The sequence below is a fragment of the Eupeodes corollae genome, chromosome 2 (genome assembly GCF_945859685.1).
Source record: "Eupeodes corollae chromosome 2, idEupCoro1.1, whole genome shotgun sequence".
In the NCBI taxonomy this organism is placed as follows: Eukaryota; Metazoa; Arthropoda; class Insecta; order Diptera; family Syrphidae; genus Eupeodes; species Eupeodes corollae.
The window spans coordinates 48,914,095-48,932,720 of record NC_079148.1 but is presented as its reverse complement, the minus strand read 5'-3'; the positions used below and the strand labels follow the sequence as shown (position 1 = coordinate 48,932,720).

The 18,626-nt window shown below is 34.5% G+C and overlaps 1 protein-coding gene across 1 annotated transcript; it reads right to left on the bottom strand.

Annotated features, from left to right (window-relative positions):
• Positions 1–1,774: 1,774 nt before the first annotated feature.
• On the bottom strand, positions 1,775–13,694 carry LOC129947015 (cdc42 homolog). Its single transcript, XM_056057412.1, has 5 exons — positions 13,547–13,694; positions 6,279–6,463; positions 6,072–6,181; positions 5,803–6,000; positions 1,775–1,915 (listed from the first exon to the last, which is right to left on the bottom strand). The coding sequence occupies exons 2-5, from the start codon at positions 6,454–6,456 to the stop codon at positions 1,826–1,828; spliced, it is 576 nt and encodes a 191-aa protein (XP_055913387.1). The 5' UTR covers positions 6,457–6,463; positions 13,547–13,694; the 3' UTR covers positions 1,775–1,825.
• Between the last annotated feature and the right edge of the window lie 4,932 nt (positions 13,695–18,626).

Here is an 18,626-nt window from a genome sequence, read left to right as displayed (position 1 = left end):
CTCAAAGAAATCTAATAAACTTGAACGGACTTCTGAAAATGAAGATTGAGCCAATCTAACCTCATGGTCTTTTCCCACTCCTGTCTGATATCCATCTTCTGCAAAGAAACGCAAACACGCACTTATCTTAATGTAAGGAGGAATAGCGATAGGTTTCTTTGACTGAGGCAAGAAATCAGACAGCGTATCCATCAAATGTTTAAACAATGGTTTGTTAGCTCTATAGTAACGATGGAATTTGTAGATAGAAACGGTATCAACAATGTATGAGTCAATCTATTGTTTAAACTTACAGTGGTTCTGGTAGCTCTAAAGGTTTTGAATGATCCCTTATACTCCGCCTTTAATTCTCTGCTCATTTCGTGCTCTCTGTTCTATCTCGTCAATTAATATTAAAAATGATATTCTTTGCATTTTCTATCACTTTCTTTATAATTTAAGTACTGCACAAAATAAATAAAATTTTTTACAATTGAAAATTTAGAATGAAACAACAACAACTTGTCTTGACCCGTGTCAACTCTTTGGCCTCATCTCCTTCCTCATACGAATCCAATCGAAATCGTTGGCTTATGAAAAAGAGAGGAGATAATAGAAGGAACCTGAATAAAACAACAACAATTACTTGTGTGTGCTTAGAAAAATGCTAATCGGTTCAGTATAGTTCGATAGAACGGAAAAACCTGTAATTGGCTTACAACTTTCATGTGGGTGCGGTCCTCACACGCTAGATCGCTTGTTCAAGCCCAGCTCGGGCAAAAGTTCTTCTAAAATTAAATTGAACATAAAAAGCGATTAAGCACCACTAAAGGAGTCTGATGATCGGGTTGGTCCCCGTGAAATAGCTATAACTCCAGCCTATGAACTTGGTGGTAGCACACACAAGTTGTTGTTGTTTCATTCTAAATTTTCAATTGTAAATTCGGCAAGCAGCTACCTTAAACTGCGAGTATAAAATTTCATACAAAAACCTCCTTAAACTTTTTTTTGTTTACTGCAAAATCAAATGTCATAAGTGATTGCGTCTAAAGTTTAAAAAAACAACGAAAGAAGACATATTTTATAAAGTTTGAAGTTATTATTTCCGACTATCTTATGACTTATGAATGTAACCTTCAGCTAGGTTATTCAATTCACTTTCACTTGAAATCAAATCGAAAAACTGTTGAACAAATCTAGCTCAACGGAAATGAATTATCGAATTTTTGAATTATTTTTGGGTGAGCTAAGATTATGGTATGTATGTGGTGAGTGATAACATTTTCACCTAAGAAAAACCCATAGGAAAAAAACACATTTCGAAGTAAATGCAATACTTTTTATGTAGCAAAAAAATTAATATATTTTTTTTTCACATTCTTAAATACCTCATGTGTGTAAACAAAACACTTAAGAAACATTAAAGAATAAATCTTTGCTTTCAATTTGATATTAAAAATCATTTCCAGTAATAATAATTGTATTTACTAAAACTAATACAGTATATAATATAAAAGTAAATGATATTAAAAAAAATGTTATTAGTTCATAACAACTACAACTGCTGTTCTCATGTGTGATTTTGCCAACTAATTTTTACGTAGTCATATAATAAAAAATATATATTTTATGAATTTAGCGACATTTTTGTTGTTTATTTTCTCAATTTTTATTATTATTATATTATTTTTTTTTTTTGTTTTCCTTCTTGTTTTAATTAATTTGTTGTTGCCTTTGTGGTTTCTCTTTTCTTTTGCTTTTAAATTAAAATATCTTCAAAATAGTGTATGTGTTGTTTCTTTTTTGTTTTTAATGTTTCGTGAAACCATATAAATAAATGTTAAAATTATAGGAATTTGCACTTCCTTTTCTTTGATGGTTCTGGTGGTTCTAACGCTGCAAGTATTGCTTCATCGAATACGTTCTTAAGTCCTTTCTGTAAAGAAGAAATGAAATAGGTTTGTAGTATGTTAATTATTAATATTTTATTTATTAGTATATTGTACTTAATTATGTTTAGTTTTCATTTATCTTCATAAAACGTATATTATATTAAGATAAACGTATATTATTGGAGATAATAAATATATAGAAAAATTAACAATAGGTGCATAATAAATACAAACGTAATAAATAAAATCAATCTTTTAATTTTCCCTTCGGCGTTGTAATATTTTTAATAACTATGCAAAGCTGGTAGAGCACTTTGTCCATTTTACGATTTTTAGGACTGAAGATCATTTTTAGTTTGATGGCATCGTCAATTAGTACAATTCCGTATATGGAGCGACAATCTTCAAGCCATTAACGAATTACCATTCAATCTTTCTAAATTGACTGTTTGGTACAGTTTACACACTTGGGGCATAACCGGTTCTTGTTCCTTTCGAAATAAGGAACATCGAACACACTTGGTTTCAAGAAGATGGCCCAACGTGTCATAAAGGACATTAAAATAATTCCAAAATCAATTTGGTTATTCAGATCGGGCGATAGATTAATTATTTTGGGGCTATTTTAAGTCATTGGTAAATGCCGACACACCAAAAACTCTTGAAGCATTCGAATTCAATATTCAAGTTAAAGAATTATTTGCAAAGGTTGTAAAAATTGGACTTATCAAATGAAGTATGTAAATTGTAGCCACGGCGGACATATAGCAAAAATTATACATTAAAAATAAATGCCATAAATTGATCTACCAGTTTATAATAACAAGTTTGAAAATTGTTAAAAGTTATCAAGCCATATTTATATCCTCTTTACGCCATCTTGCACATAAGCTACCAACTACGACCTGCGAACTGTGGATGTTCGCAAATTTTGACTTTTCTTTTACATGAGCGACGAATTGTAAATTTTGTCTCCATATTTTCCTCAGCCCTGACCTTACACACAAAAAACCAAAACAAGAGTGGTATAATTTTGAGTTTAAGTTGTGCGAGAACAATTTATTCGTTGCAGTGTGAATGGTATGTGGAACGCGAATAAACTTCGACAGATCGTACCAAGCTCACTGCAACGTTAATACCAAATTGTTTTTACAAAATTTTCTTGTTTCAAGGTGGGTGTTCATTTGAGAATAAACGTGCTCCGAGTTGCTCTCAAGAGCGATCTCGCAAGCGGACATAGTCTGGAGAGTAGCTCGCGGAGAGTTGATTAATTAATGTCGACATTCGATCTTTTTGAAAGTCACTCGCAAGTGGGCAAATGTGCTTACAACTATCCGAGGTAAGCTCGCGGAAAACCAACACAGTTCGTATTTTGCGAATAGCTGTCGAGAGTAAACATGGCAAAGCAGTGACATTGGAGGAAACCAATCAACTTATTGAAAAATATGAGTCAGTTGAATTATTGTGGAGAACTACGTATAAATCAAAATTTCGTACTGAATGCTGCCGTATGAAGCAATTTCACAGATCATACAATTAACTTTTAGTTTTTTCTTCGAAAATGATTCATATGCTTAAATCTAAGTGCTACCAGTATACGCTCGAGTACTGGTATGGCTTCCCTTAATTGGGTATCTTTTTTAAAAATTATGTGTCCAACGTTTTGTATCAAAAATTCAACTTCACTTACTGACAGCGGCAAAACTTTCGAAACTGTCGGAATCTTCAATTTGAAGCTCTTGATCGTTACGACGATCTACCTACGGTTTGACCCAATATTTTTTTTTTCCTTTTTTAAGAACAGTGCCGATAATTAAATCAGTTGCAACCTTTCGCTTGTTAGAATACATGGCCAACTGATAATATGCTAGCAGAAGAAATCTATCAAGTGGACACGATTATGAAAGTACCCTCAGCAAGAAGATTCTCAATATTCTAGCAAAGAGCTCGCGATAGGAAAATTTCTAAAATTTGGCTCTCAAATGAACAGTCTCCTGAGAGTTGCTCTTGAGAGTTAACCAGCAGAAGTACTCACAAATGGACACGCACATTTCGATAACAAAATGCAATTGTTATTATCCTTACATTAGTGTCATGTCAATTGGAGTTTGACTTTTTGAAATGTGTAAAATCACTTTAGTTCGTTCATTAGTTGTTCGCTCTTATGTGCATGGCCCTTAACTGTCTTAGACTTTAAAAAATTGTGGAAGATTATTTCTGTTCTTTTTGACTTCCATTTTCACAAAGTTCTATTCTATTAATGGACGCTTCTTTCTTGCGAGATTGTTATATGTTCTTATCAGAAGAAGTAATTAAGTTCTAGAGTTAATTTGGATCGTGAATTTATTTATTACATTTATTTGTTGCAGAAGCATGGCTCATAGGCAAATGGGATGCCACAGGTTTCAAAGCATTTCCACCTTTAATTGTTTTCTTAGAGTATCTTGTTACCAATGATGTTTTATTTCACAGAATGGGGTGCAGTTGAATGAATGGGTTGAGTTTATACTGGATTGGTTTAGTGTTGTACTTATCCTTGTCAGCTCATTAACTCTCTTGTTCCCGGGTACATCGCTGTGACGTGCTAACCAGCAGAATTTAGATTCATGCTCTGGGCTACAACCTTCCATTTAATTGTTTTGTCAGAAATAGATTTTCAAACTGCTTATCTATCATTAAATATGGTTACAACAGTTAATAGCGACAGAATCCAGACCTGCTTTGCAGTGTATGTCAATGCCAATACTTTGGTTTGAAAGGCGTTGGTTTATCGGGAAGTCTGAAGGTGTTGGAAAAATTAAGTGTCTCATAAAATAAACCTACTCTTGCAAATGTTTTTAAGTCATCAGTATATATGGATAATGACGACGCATTCATGTTTGGAAGGGTTTTCCCCCATTTTAGTGTTAAAGGTTGTGTCAAAGTATGGACAGGTTATCATGTAGTAAGTCTTTGCTATTCCCTACTATTTCTGTAGAATCTGTGCGTATCCGATGTGGCTGGTTTTTGAGTAACTGGCCCTGACTTTATGTATAAGCTCAGAGGTAAAATATTGGATATTGATTCCATTCCTCCAGTACCCGTAGCGTGATGGTTAGTGCGTTGGACTGTCATGGAAGGGGTCTTGGTTTTAATCCCTGTCTGTGCCACCTAACTTTTTTCACTGGTACTGCCTCTTGCGAGGAATTGACAAATCCTCCAAGAGCAATTCTTGTCATGAAAAGTGTTTTCTCAAATTAGTCCTTCGGATTCGGCGTATAAACTGTAGGTCCCTTCCATCTCTGACAACATTACTCGCATACAGAAATGGTTGGAGTTGTAAGTCACTAGGCCCTGGTTCTTCATGGACTGTTGCGGCACCTAATTTATTTAATTATTCCATTCCTCCGGTGGGAGTGGTCCTAATTGCTCCTGTAATACCTTTTACATGCCACCTTCTGTACCATTGAGTGTTCTTTAAGATTTTTGGTTTTCTCTAAAGCGTAAAGAATACTAGGACTAGGCAAATCTCAAATAAGGCTTGGTTTAATTGTTCGCTAATAGCGTTTAAGAATTTCCGTCAGTAGTAGAGCTACATTTAGGAGTTAATAACTTAAGTAAGTCGTTACTCGTGGCATTCATATTTGTAGAATTCAAATCTTTTTTTAACTGGTGGTTGATTTTTAATTTAATGGAGCAATTTAGCCATTTAAATTTAGTCATTAAATTAATAATTCGGTATTAATTTAAATTTATAGCTTTTATAGCTAAGCAGTTTCTTAATGACAAAAATTTTACTGAAGAATCGACATACATAAAACACTGAATAATAATTTAGTAATAACTTTCTAAACATAAATTTCTTTCAAAATTAATGTCAAGACTAACAGTTTTCTGGTAATTAAGTTATTATATAATATGGTTTAAAAAAATAAAAACATAAAAATGTTACCTGTGTTAGTGCAGAGCACTCAACATATTTTACAGCCTTAAGTTCCTTTGCTAATTTTTCTCCCTGTTCCATTGATATTGGTTTTTGCTTATTCTTAGCAAGTTTCTCCAATGTACTACTCTCGTCGCGCAAATCGATTTGAGTTCCTACCAACAAGAATGGAGTTTTTTGGCAGTGATGCGTTATTTCTGGAACCCACTGCAAAACGTAAATAGTAATATCATAATAATCTCATATTTAATTTATTCTCGATAAATCGATTAACATACTTTTTCCTTGACGTTTTCAAATGAACTGGGACTTACGACCGAAAAACAAACCAAAAACACATCTGTTTGGGGATAAGATAATGGTCGAAGACGATCGTAATCCTCCTGGCCTAAACAAAACAAAAATAATAAAAACAATTTGTTATGTACATATATACTTTAATAATATTTAAAAATGAAACTTCAACAATTATGTATTTTAATTACCTGCAGTATCAAAAAGTCCAAGAGTGTATGGCTCTCCTCCAATCATCACTGTAACTGCATAATTATCGAATACTGTGGGTACATACTCTGATGGAAATTTGTTGGTGGTGTAGGAAATAAGAAGACATGTTTTTCCTACTGCACCATCACCAACAACTACACATTTAATTGTCTGCATGATACTCCTATAAAATTTAGACATAATTTAATTTATAATTAGGAATATTTTATTACAAAAAAAAGAAGATTTCGGGATGATTAAAGACAACAAATAATAATCCTCTTTAAAAGTGAAAAAGAAGCTAATGTTTTGTGGATTAGAATAAATAAATTAAATTATATATTCAATTTTGTAGTTCTCTGTATCCAATTTTTGTCAAGACTGACTTTATTAATATTCTTATCTTATTTTAAATTTGTTTTGACATGACAGAAGTTCAAAAATATTTTTCAAATGAGCGAAGTTAAATATTCAGATACCCAAATGAGTCATCAGAGGATTACAAACGAAAACAATAGAAAATGTTCAGTTTTCTTCTTTTAAGTTTTACTGAGTAAAAAATTATCATTTAAGGACATATTACTTAGTGTTTAGATTGTATGTGTGAAACCGTATTTTAGAAAAAGTTATAATCTGTTTTGCATTGTTGAGAAAAAGTATTACCAACATTGACCAAAAAACAAACAACCAGAAACTGTTTTGAATACAAATGAGTAAACACAAGAGCAACTAAAAAAAAACCTACACAACTTCTTCAACAAAATCTGCAGGACGGCATGATACTAGTTGAGCTCTAAAAAGCTTTGAATGTAAGAACACCTATTCATGATATAATTTTCAATAGCTTTCAGTGTGGAGAAAAGTGAATCTTAAAGATCTAAGATCTATAAGTCTATCATCATTCCTGTCCAAGACATTGGAGAGATAGATTGACTTAATCCCATTTCAGAACAAAATACTTCTGTAATGATAAATCAGTGGAAACGTCGTTACACACTTAAATAAGCACCGACCAATACTCAGTCTATGATAATAGCGTACATCATGGCTGTCATCCTTGACATTGGAAGTAGTTTTCCTTTTCCGGAGGCATTTCAGTCTGAAAACCACAAAATATATGCTGGTGTGCCCCAGGGCTCTGTTCTATCTCCAACACTCTTCCTCAACTTCTAATCCAATACATTATTTTGCTGACGATAGTACTCTTCTTCGGATGTGGAACTGCAACAACAAAATATGATAAGCTCATTAAATTCCGACCGGGAATAAAAACCGCCCAATGCTGCCTTGTATCGTTAAAGGGAGATATACCACCTTGCCATTATCCAAAGATGGCACTGGCATCGCTGAGACTGAACACTTCGTTATTCTCGGTATGTGTATGACCAACCACCTTATGTGGAACGGTCACATATGTACGTGATGTCGCCAAAAGTGCCGCAAGATGTTTGGGTTTTGTAAGGCTATGCAAGAAGTTTTGTCCCCGCCTCTGATCTGGCTGTTATCTAGAAGACTTATATACGTCCAAAGCTTGAGTATAACTCCCATATATGGACTGGTGCTCCTGCAACTTACTTAAGCCCCTTGGATAGTATTGAACGTAGAGCGTTTAGATTGATTGATGATATAAGCATCATAATATAATTTACGTCGCTTGAACATTGTCGAAATGTTGCTTGCCTCACCCTCTTTTACCATTATTTTAACGGTTTATGCTCTAGAGAAATAACCAGTTGCATTCCTCTCTTTCAATTCAATCGTAATACTCGCGCTTCTAGGAATGCTCATCAATATGCCCTCGAGTCCAACTTCCGTCGTACTGTCAATTACAGAGATTCGTTTTTTAGCCGTCAACGCGAATGTGGAATGCCTTGCAACACTCTGTCTTTCCCAGCCATTACAATATTCAGGAATTCAAAACCTCTTTTCAACCCCTCTCTCCCTTTCCTAGTGCTCACGTTGTGTCTACATAATAAGGGTAGTATTATCCCCTTGAGTGGGTGGTTAATTTAAAAAAATCAAAAAATATGGTGGACTGGTTTAGGCAAACAATTAAACCGCCACAAACTAAACAGATTTCAACCTTCAGCTTGTCTATGTATAACCGGATCGCTTTGTACGACTCCATTCGCAACAATGGACACCCTACTCTATCTGACACCTCTAGATATACTTAGCAAACAATTATCTGCCTGCTCTACTATTCGCTTCAGAGTTTCACCACAGTGGACTAATAACAGAATTTGCCATTCCGTAATTCTTAATTATTTAGAACTAATTCGAAAGCACACAGACTACACCATCTCCCAACTACAGCTTCATAGAAGGTTCCAGATTTCTATACCTTCCAGATATGTGAAGAAGAGTCAATCCACTCCTATAAAGATGAATTAAAAACAAATGAGGGGTTTGGTGGCGGTATATACTCTGAACAACTAAAATTAAGTCTTTCATTTCGCCTTGCCAATCACAGTAACGTTTTTTTGTCAATTTAAGAAGTCTTGTCCTGGCTTAAAGAAAACGTGATGTTAGCATCTGATACTCGGACTGTCTCACATTTGAATATTTGCACTCTGTCCTACAAACTCTACAAAAGTCCATAACTGTCGATCATCTCTAATTAAGATATCACAACATACCCTTTAACATAAATCTTTGATGGGTGCCAGACCATAGACACATTCCAGGATGTTTTAAATCAGATGAACTCTCCAAAAATGGTACATTACTACCAATTCTACCACGTTTGGCTAATGCTGGAATGCCAATCGCTACACTCAAGCTTTTTGTAAAATAAGATGCTATAAAGAAAACAAACACCAGATGGAATAACATCACCACCTGTTTGGCCACGAAAAACAACTGTCCAGCCCTAGATTCAAAGAGCTCAAGGCGCTTGATCTATAATTTTAAAATTATGATGTTTTGAACAAGTGCTCGACCCCTAAGTTGTGGACAATGCATCCCCGAACATATAACGAAGTAATTATTCGTCTAAACATGCCTCCATTCATTCATTCCTTCATTTAAGCAGATCTAAGGCAACTGAGTGTCTCTAGAATGATCAATGCGATTCATGTCCGCGCACATCAGCAACATTTTTTCCTAATGAGCGGTTCAAATTAAGCCAAATGTTTATGATATAGTTTTTGTAGTTCACAAATCTTGATGGACGCTGGATATGTCCATAGTGAAACATTAGAGTAAAATTCATGAATATTATTCCATGATATCTTATAGGTAGGTAGAAATGGCGATCCCAATGCAACCTAGCCTGAGATCCAATTAGCGCTGTAGTGCGCTGTTTTGATACCAAAAACTCGTTTGACCTGTGATAGAAAACGAAAGATTTATAGAGAAGCTTCATAGCGATTATGTTAGAGCCATTTTGTCGCATTGAGAGAAAGATTAGGTCTCTAATCTTTGTCCCAGATAGCTCATCAAGTTCGTGAAAGAATGCTTTTCCAAAGTATTTCATTCTAGTGTTTGCCAAAGCAGGACATTTGCAGAGGAAATGGATTATCGTTTCACTTTCTCTTTGGTCACTACAACTAGCGCAAAAGGTGTTGTAGAAGATACCCAACTTCTCCGCATGAACTCCTATAGGCCAATGACCGGTACAAACCGCAACAATCCTGGCTATGTCTCGCCTCGGGTTTTATTTAACAATTTTCAAAGGAACATTTTATTCGCCATTAAACTAAATCCATTACAACGAGTTTTTTTTTGCCGTTTTTTGATTAAATTAGGTAATACCTTTTTTAACAGTTGGTCTTCTTGACAGCTGTCATTTAATTTTTGACCAGTTTGATTTGCGAATCATAATTAATAGACTTAATTTTGTGCAAATTTAGTACCACGCATTATCTCGCGTCATGATATCGTGTGATTTAACATCTCTGGACTATTTTTATGGGGTAATGTGAAATGGCATGTCCACGCTCAAAAACCAGAGGTGATTGACCCCTTGAAAGAGAATATTCGCCGTGCTTTTGCTGTCGTACGGCTCAAATTGTTGCAAAACTGGTCGGCACAAATACAATTTTAAAACACAATGACACCCTTATCTTTGTTATAAATATAGATTCCTGGCCATAACATTAAATTAAATGCCTTTTATTTCTTCTTGAAATCAACACGTCAAAAACAACACCTTTAAACTATTATCATAGTTTATTTTGAAGCTGACAAAGGTTTAAAACTCATAATCTAGACAAAAAAATCAGTATCATTACCGAAGAACGTTGGTTAATATTGAAAACTTATAGAAGACTTTACCAAAATAAACCTCAACAGCTTTACAACATTTAACTAACTCGCCCAAAAAAATTCTGCTCAAAAACTTCGGATTATTTTCTAAAAAGATCCAATTGACTCACCAATCAAAGATTCAGGACCAACCTTTTTATCGATTCGTAGTTTAGGCCCTGGACACTGAACGACGACGTCTTGGACAAAACGTCACCATGGACAGCTATAACTTTGAGGTAGTTAAGGACTTTGTCTACTTAGGCACCGCTATTAATGCAGACAACGATACCAGCGCTGAAATCAAACGAAGAATAACTCTTGCAAATCGCTGCTTCTTTGGACTTAGAAGACAATTGAGAATTAAAGTCCTCTCTCGAGCATGTAAACCCACCATCTATAAGACACTCATCATCCCGGTTCTCATTTATGGCGCTGAGGCCTGGACCCTGTCAAAGAAAGATGAGAGCGTCTTAGGATGCTTCGAGAGAAAAATTCTTCGGGTGATTTTTGGTACCGTACGCATAGATGGAGAATGGAGGAGAATATATAACGACGAACTGTACGGGCTGTACAGCGACACTGACCTAGTTAGCAGAATTAAAGTCCAACGGCTTAGATGGCTAGGTCATGTAGACCGGATGGACATCAACGCTCCAGCCCGGAAGGTCTTCGAATCCAATCCCGAGGGACGGCGCAGTAGAGGAAGACCGCGACTCAGGTGGCGCACGCAGGTGGGAGAGGACCTCAACCAACTAGCGACTGAGCTAGTTGAAGACGCATGTTGGTTGAGGCTCAGGTCCGCCCCGGACTGTAGCGCCACCTTTTAAGTAAGTAAGTTACTCAACCTTTATAAACAAATAACTATGAAACTAAGTGACATATCTAAAATTAATTCAAAGCTTTTTAGTGGAGTGGAATATACTAATGCTATTGTTTATAAAGGATTTTAAGCGTTTTTATTCTACCAAACAAAGTTAAGAACCTTAAAATCGTACATCAAAGAATAAACCCCCAATAAAATAACGATAATCTATCATAGCTAAAAAAATTGTTCTATAATACATTCTGGATAAATATTTGTTCTTTGTTTAGAAATGCCTTATATTTGACTCAGAAAACCAAAACTCCAAAACCTACTAAAAGAATTCCAGTAAATCCTATGATTATTTTTAACCGAAAATTTACTAAATAAAAAATCGATTTATCTAGTTCATGCATTTTATGCGACAGCGACAAAGTGATTATGGCTAAATAACACGCAAAATGAGGTAGGTATAAATGGTCGAGTATTTTTTATTCTATTCAATAACAATGACATTATCTTTTTTTCGAAAATATATATAAATCCATATGTATAGATGTATTTACCTAGAACTTCATAAAATTAATTTATATCTTTTTCTATAACACACCATTTGGCAGGTACGTATACAATATTTTATTAGATAGATTACTAAGCCAAACAAGAACAAAATATCAAAATTATTATAGAATAAGTTAAGATAGCTAAACAGGTAAAAAGGTAGGCACCATAGTATAACCAAAAGCGAAAACGAAAAGATATGAAAAATATCTTTATAAACCCCTCGACACACGTCGGTACAAAATTTATAATTAAAATGGTTTGTCATCGATTTACTGAATTCGAATTTAGGAAACATTTATAGACATACAAAAAAAATAAGTTGTAAATTTACAGCTTAAAACAATACCTACTAAATTAAAAACCCTAATAGCTACTCGCATAATGATCTTTAAAACAAAAATCGACAAAAATTTGCATAATAATAATTAAAGGCTTCGCATGGCCTATTCATCATCTCCATGACGTCCGAATATTATAACAATAGGTAGATTAAAGATAAAATGCTGGAAAAACTTTTAACACTTTGGGTTGGGCACGTATGCGAACAAAACAATTTATAATCAACGAACAACGAATTCATACCAAAGTAGACAACAACGACAGGCGACGACCGCGACATAGACCGACGACTTTAGTTTGCAAAGTTCATAGTTTATAAGAGATCATTTTTCCAAACGCTTAAATAGAGAGCACAATCGGTTCAAGCTAGCTAAATACAACCCCAATGGCTCGTGTCGTATAGCATCAGAAATGCAATGAATTTCCCTACCCCCGACCGATGCCACCAACGACACCCGCAAGCAAAAACTTACAATACACCAACACTTAATGCGACACAAAAAAAAAGAAACCATTGCAGTCAAAGAAAATATCTAAAAAGGCCGACCCACCGATTAGCAATATGAAAAAAAAGAAGAAAACCGAACAAAAGTGGCAAAATTCAATTGAATTGAGCGAAGATTGATAAGAATGCGATGAGAATTTCTATGTTCCATGGCTATGGCTATGGCGATGGTGAAGTTCATGAACCGGGCAGCCAAGTAACCAAGCAATTAGGCAACCAGGGTTGGGGATGGGGAGCGAGAAGAACGATCAAAAAATTATGCTCATCGAATTATTATTGGACATTGCACTAACAGCCACAGCCACTGCCATACATAAATTATGTCGTAGTGGTTCGTTGTTTCTTCTTTTTTATTTATTAATATTTTTATTATTCCAATTGCATTTACATGCCTTTCTGTTTGCGGATGTTGTTTTTCCGTTTTGTAAATAAGCGACGAGAAGAAAACACGGAATAAATATTTTCCGGTGTTACTGACGGCGGCGGCAGTAGCGGCAGCGGAGCACCGAGCACCGAACACCAAATGATAAATTCCAAGTCGTCGTCTTTGATTCTTCGTCTGTCGTCTCTTCTCTATGCTCCTACTAAATAATATAAGCATTGTTGTTGGATGGCATTTTGTTCTATGTCGCTGTGCGACGACATAGAAGAAAAAATAAAAATACTAGAAGCCATATTTTCTTTTCCTTTTTTCTTGATCAAACTATTTTGTTTTCTTTCTGGGTTCTTTTGTTTCGAAATCACAATAAGGCGAATGTTCAAATTCAAATAATTATTTAACTTATTTATTTGTTTAAAATACTTACAAATTGGGGAATTAGACAAGAAATTAAAAACTTGAAAAAAACTTTTCTGGGTTGGGCACAGGATTTTGCAGAACATACACTTGACAGAATTTAAATTGAGAGTTGTCCATTTAACGAGTGCGAGATATGGTTACTCATCAACTTTCTGTCATGGGTGGGAAAGAGAAGAATATATATTGATGTGATATAGAGAGCTGTTAGCCGATTGATGAAGTTTTGTATGGGCACGAGTCTCGAAAATTTGTATGTTCTTATGGGGAGAGCACACTTTTGATTTAAGATCAAATGTAAAACTTAGTTTACATTGAGCACTTTTTGCAAAAGAAAAAATAGTGGATTTACTTAATATGCATTTGCATGATTACAAACAGAAAAAGAAAGATAGAAGTATGACAAAAATTTAATGTGTGAAGGAGTGATAACACAAAAGTGAGATGTTCTTCTTTATATTTACTTTATGGAATGTGAGGCTTATAATCTGTAAAGTTTACTATCTCTATACAACACAAATCATTTCAATATTTGTCGTTGTCTTTTCGTGCTTATTTGAATGTTTAGAGCATTGTAAATCCACCAAAAACTTTGTTAACTCTTACTAACACAAATAGTTTTCTTTATTAAAATCTGACAAAATTGCTTTCAGAAAACAACGGTTTTGAAGTGCATTTTCCAACAATTCCAAACAAATGAGTTGGGGATAAACATTGCAAGAATCAACAAAAACTTCGCTCATATAGTGCTCAGTAAAATATTGTCGACAGCGTATTATTGCCACAAATCCTTACGAAAGTTTACCGAAGTGTAGATAAACAAATCTCAAAATAATTTCGGATAAATACAAAATATGGCTTTCAAAGACAATAGGTTGATAAATTTAAGGACAGCGTTATCCATTTTGCGGCTTCAAAAGTAAACGTAAATAAAGCTTGAACGTTGACATTATGTGTGAAATACAACCCCATTTAAATGACCACCCTCGAATTGTTGCACTCATCGATTCTTTTGAGGTAATTTTCGACTACTTTTTGGCGTATATTGAGCGGTATCTCAGCAATTACTTGACGAACTTTGGTTTTTAAGTGCTCAGCGTAGCCCAGCAGTTTCAAATCGCATGATCTTGGTGGTCAGTTGATATCGCCACGACGAGAAATTACTTGACATTTCCGATGACAGGACTATCAGCCTCTGTCATCAGATAATCTAATAGAGACCAATAATCCAACATCCAGTCCATAATTCGGTCATCGCAGTTTGGATTTTTCGAGCGGATCAAAATCCTGTCATCAAATTTGACATTTGTGTTGTATGTAGTGGTGAGCGTCCATTTTCTACAATCTTTTTGAAATTAAAATTTCATTTCGTTTAAATTGTCGTCGAGTGCCTAAATTCATTATTTCAAAGTTATCTTTATTAGGCAGAGAACAGCTTCAAAGCTGTCGACCCACATCCTACGAAAATTCTTATAGTCTGCACCGTCCTCCCATAGTAAGTCCTTGATTAGGTGCGCCTCCAAATTATGAAGTTCCCTTACTTCGAGAAATGGATTAACCCAAAACCTGCGTTTTCTTTTATCCTCTTGAATAGCAAGACTGTTGTAGTTCCTCCAGCTTCTTAACCAGCATTAAATTTGTTTAAAGGGCTAATTTTTGTTTACTTTGAAATTGTTTGAAATTTAATTTTGTAAAAAAACAATAACTACCGACAGTAAAGGCAAATCAACAAAAAAGTAAACAACAGATTAACCGTTTCTAATGTCAAATGTGACATTTGAGGTTGCTCATGGCAAGACATAATATGCCCAGTAAAAAAAAACAATGCATTGCGGAAGAGAAGTTGGATTGAATTTTACTCTTGTGGAGCCTCAGGGTTCAGGAAAAAAAGTCGGTTATATGACCATAACGCTCCGAATTGACAGTGAAAGTTGTTCCATCGTCGTTTTCGAAGAAGTAAGGTCCAATCACACCCTCGGACCAAAGAACGCTCTTAAGCATTATAATTGTTTTTTTTTTTTAATTTCGTTTTAAGTATTATATAAAATATAATATTATTTTCTTGGTTTTAGATTAAGCTATTGTATTAAAATTGTTTTTTAAAGGCAGTAGTTATAAGATAATGGAAACTAGAGCTCCCTCGTAGGGCCAGTAAGATACTTTTAAGTTTTTGATATTTACGCTAGTTTTTTTTAAAGAACTTTTATGTAACTTTAAGGTAGTTGTAAGATTTTGATAAAATAAAAAACAGCGACTTTTTGTGAATGTAATTCTTCAATTACTCGATGATTTTCAGAACCTTAAATACAACAATCTGGAATAGCATTTCTAATCATCGGTGTCAACGCCTAGTAGAGAGTTTTCCTTGGAGGTTAGACAGAAAGGTTTCCCAAAAAAACATTAATGAAGTAAAAAAAGTATTTAATTTACTGTGCTAATTATGTGACCAATACCTTGATGCACTAACTAATGTTATTTATGGATTTGTTTGTTGTTATTTTTGCATTAGGTTTGTTAATCATTAAATAAAACATTTTTTACTAATTGTTTTGAGTGCTTCACACGGGTCAACACGAACTTTGAGTCTGAGTTCTGTACCTCTGATTTTCATTTCTTATGCCTAACTAATTAAAGAAAAAATATTTTTATCTAATAAAGTTTGTTTTTGTAGTTACTAAAACGAAATTTTAATTTTTATGAAAAAGCTCTATTTTTTAATTTCAATTATGTAAAAGGAAAACAGTTTTGAATTCACATATTTTTATTGACTTAAATTATACAAGACGGCATAAATAAACCCACAAATACAAAAAAGAATTTAAAAATGAACAGATTTGGTATTTCTTCTGGAACTTTCTCGTATGAGCCCCCAAATGTTTTCATTATATTGTCCTTGATAACGCTTTTCAAAGTTCATTACATCTTGGTGGAAACGCTCTTCTGAATATGCACCTAAGTTGTCTTTAAATTTATCCAAATGAGCATGTAGCATGTGGACTTTCAAAGACATTCTGCAACCCATAACTTTGAAGTTGTGGAGCATATCAGTAATAAGCTCAGTGTAATTCTCTGCCTTTCTGTTGCCAAGAAAGCTATGAATCACTGCTTTAAGGCTGAGCCACGCTTGTTTTTCGTGGGTACTGAGGAGCTGTACGAATTGTTCACTGGCCATTATTTTCTTTATTTGTGGACCCATGAAAATACCAGCTTTAATTTTTGCCTCTGACAATTTCGGGAAAAATGATTTTAAATATTGAAAGGCCTCAGAGTCTTGACGCAAAGCCTTTACGAACTGCTTCATCAGACCTAATTTAATGTGCAATGGAGGCATTCAAATATGACCGGGCTTCGCAATTGGTTCATTTTTGACTGACGTTATGTTGTCCTATTTGAAACTCGCTCCTTTGTGTCCATGAGTGCTGCTGGTAGTGAAGTGCATCGGCTCTACTGTCCCATATGCAAATGTAACACGGATATTTAGTGTATCCGCCTTGCATTCCCATCAGAAATCCAACCATTTTGAAATCCCCCATCACTGGCCAGACGTACTCTTCATATTTTAAAACTTGAAGCGCAATTTTAACGCTCTCGTAATTTTCTTTTAGCATTACAGAATGAGCAAGGGGAAGAGATGGAAATTTATTTCCATTGTGAAGAACTGGCTTTAAGCTTCTTGTAGAGCTGTCGATGAAAAGACGCCATTCAGAAGAAATGCAAGGGATTCCGATTGCTTCAAACAAACCTTTCACATCATTGCAATAACAAAGTCCGTCTTCTTTTGTAAAAAAACCAGAAAATGTTTTGTGGCGTTTTCTTTGGTCACTTATTTTAACATCGTTCTTGAGCAAATTCCACTGTTTAGTCGTGAAGATAATATTTCTGCTTTAAGTTTAGGTAGATTTAAATCTCTTATTAAGTCATCAAACTCTTCTGAATAAATAAGGTGTGGTTCAACAGACGGTGATGTGATCACGAACTCGCTGTCTCCGCTATTACTAGATATTTGTGATAGCTGTAACTGCTCTTGTGCCTTCTGCTTTGGGCTCGAAGGCACAGGGAAATTTTCATTGTGGGCTACTGGAGCAGACGTTAATAGTAGGTTTGGGTATTCAATCTTTTTGGCATTTTTAAGAGCGCGAACGCTTACTTGGATTTACTACACAAAAATAGCAATCATGAATATGGTCAGTTGGTTCCCTCCATATTCTTGGTACTGCAAACTTTATACTTTTTTTTCTCCTCGGAACCAGGATGGAAAAAAATTAACAATATTCAATAACGAATGACTCATTTAATGTATGTGTCAGAATAGGTATAGTTATATATATGTATGTATACAAATTTTAATGAAAAGTATGATGTATTTCCTTACCGTCTAAAATGTTTTTTCAGTTACTAGGCTTCACAAAGTCTCGTATTGGACGACAAACAAATTTTTTTGGCTCTCACTTTAATGAATTCGCCGCAAATATAACAAAACAAATACGTTATTCCTTTGCAAAGCGCACGCGCACACTACCGTTGACAGTTTCTCACTCCCGCTTCACTTCCTTGGGGTCTTCTAATTTTGTATTGGATATTTTAAACATAAAACTATTTGGGGCGTAGTTGAATATCCTAATTCGTATTGGATTTATGTAAGATTATGTATTATGTTAAAATAGGAATTTCTACACATTATTATAAGTTATTTAAGTTAGGAAATACATTTTTTAAAAAAGTTATTATCGTCGTGATAACTGATAATCTAAACGCATTCTGCTCCAAAATATATGTGTTAGAGTTTTTATGGTTACACATAAAAACATAAACTCAGGAAACAATATTTAATACGATGAAACCTCTAATTAAAACATTGTTTTAAATGGTAGTTAATGTCCATATCAACTATATACCATTTGAGAACAATTCCGAAATTGAAGCAGGCTTAAAAATGTATCTAAAAACTCTCCTAAACCAACGCGATTGATTGGAGCGATACAAAACTGACAAACGATAATTGAAAATAACAACGTTAATAGTAAGACTAATTCCTTGCTGAAATACTAATTGCTACTGAAAACATCTTTAAAAAACAAAAACACGGCATA

Coding starts and splice junctions, on each gene's coding strand:
- LOC129947015 (XM_056057412.1), bottom strand. CDS start 6,456: ATGCAGACAATTAAATGTGTAGTTGTTGGTGATGGTGCAGTAGGAAAA. Junction 6,182..6,278: donor TGGACTTTTTGATACTGCAG/GTAATTAAAATA, acceptor TGTTTTGTTTAG/GCCAGGAGGATTACGATCGT. Junction 1,916..5,802: donor AGTGCTCTGCACTAACACAG/GTAACATTTTTA, acceptor TCTTCTTTACAG/AAAGGACTTAAGAACGTATT.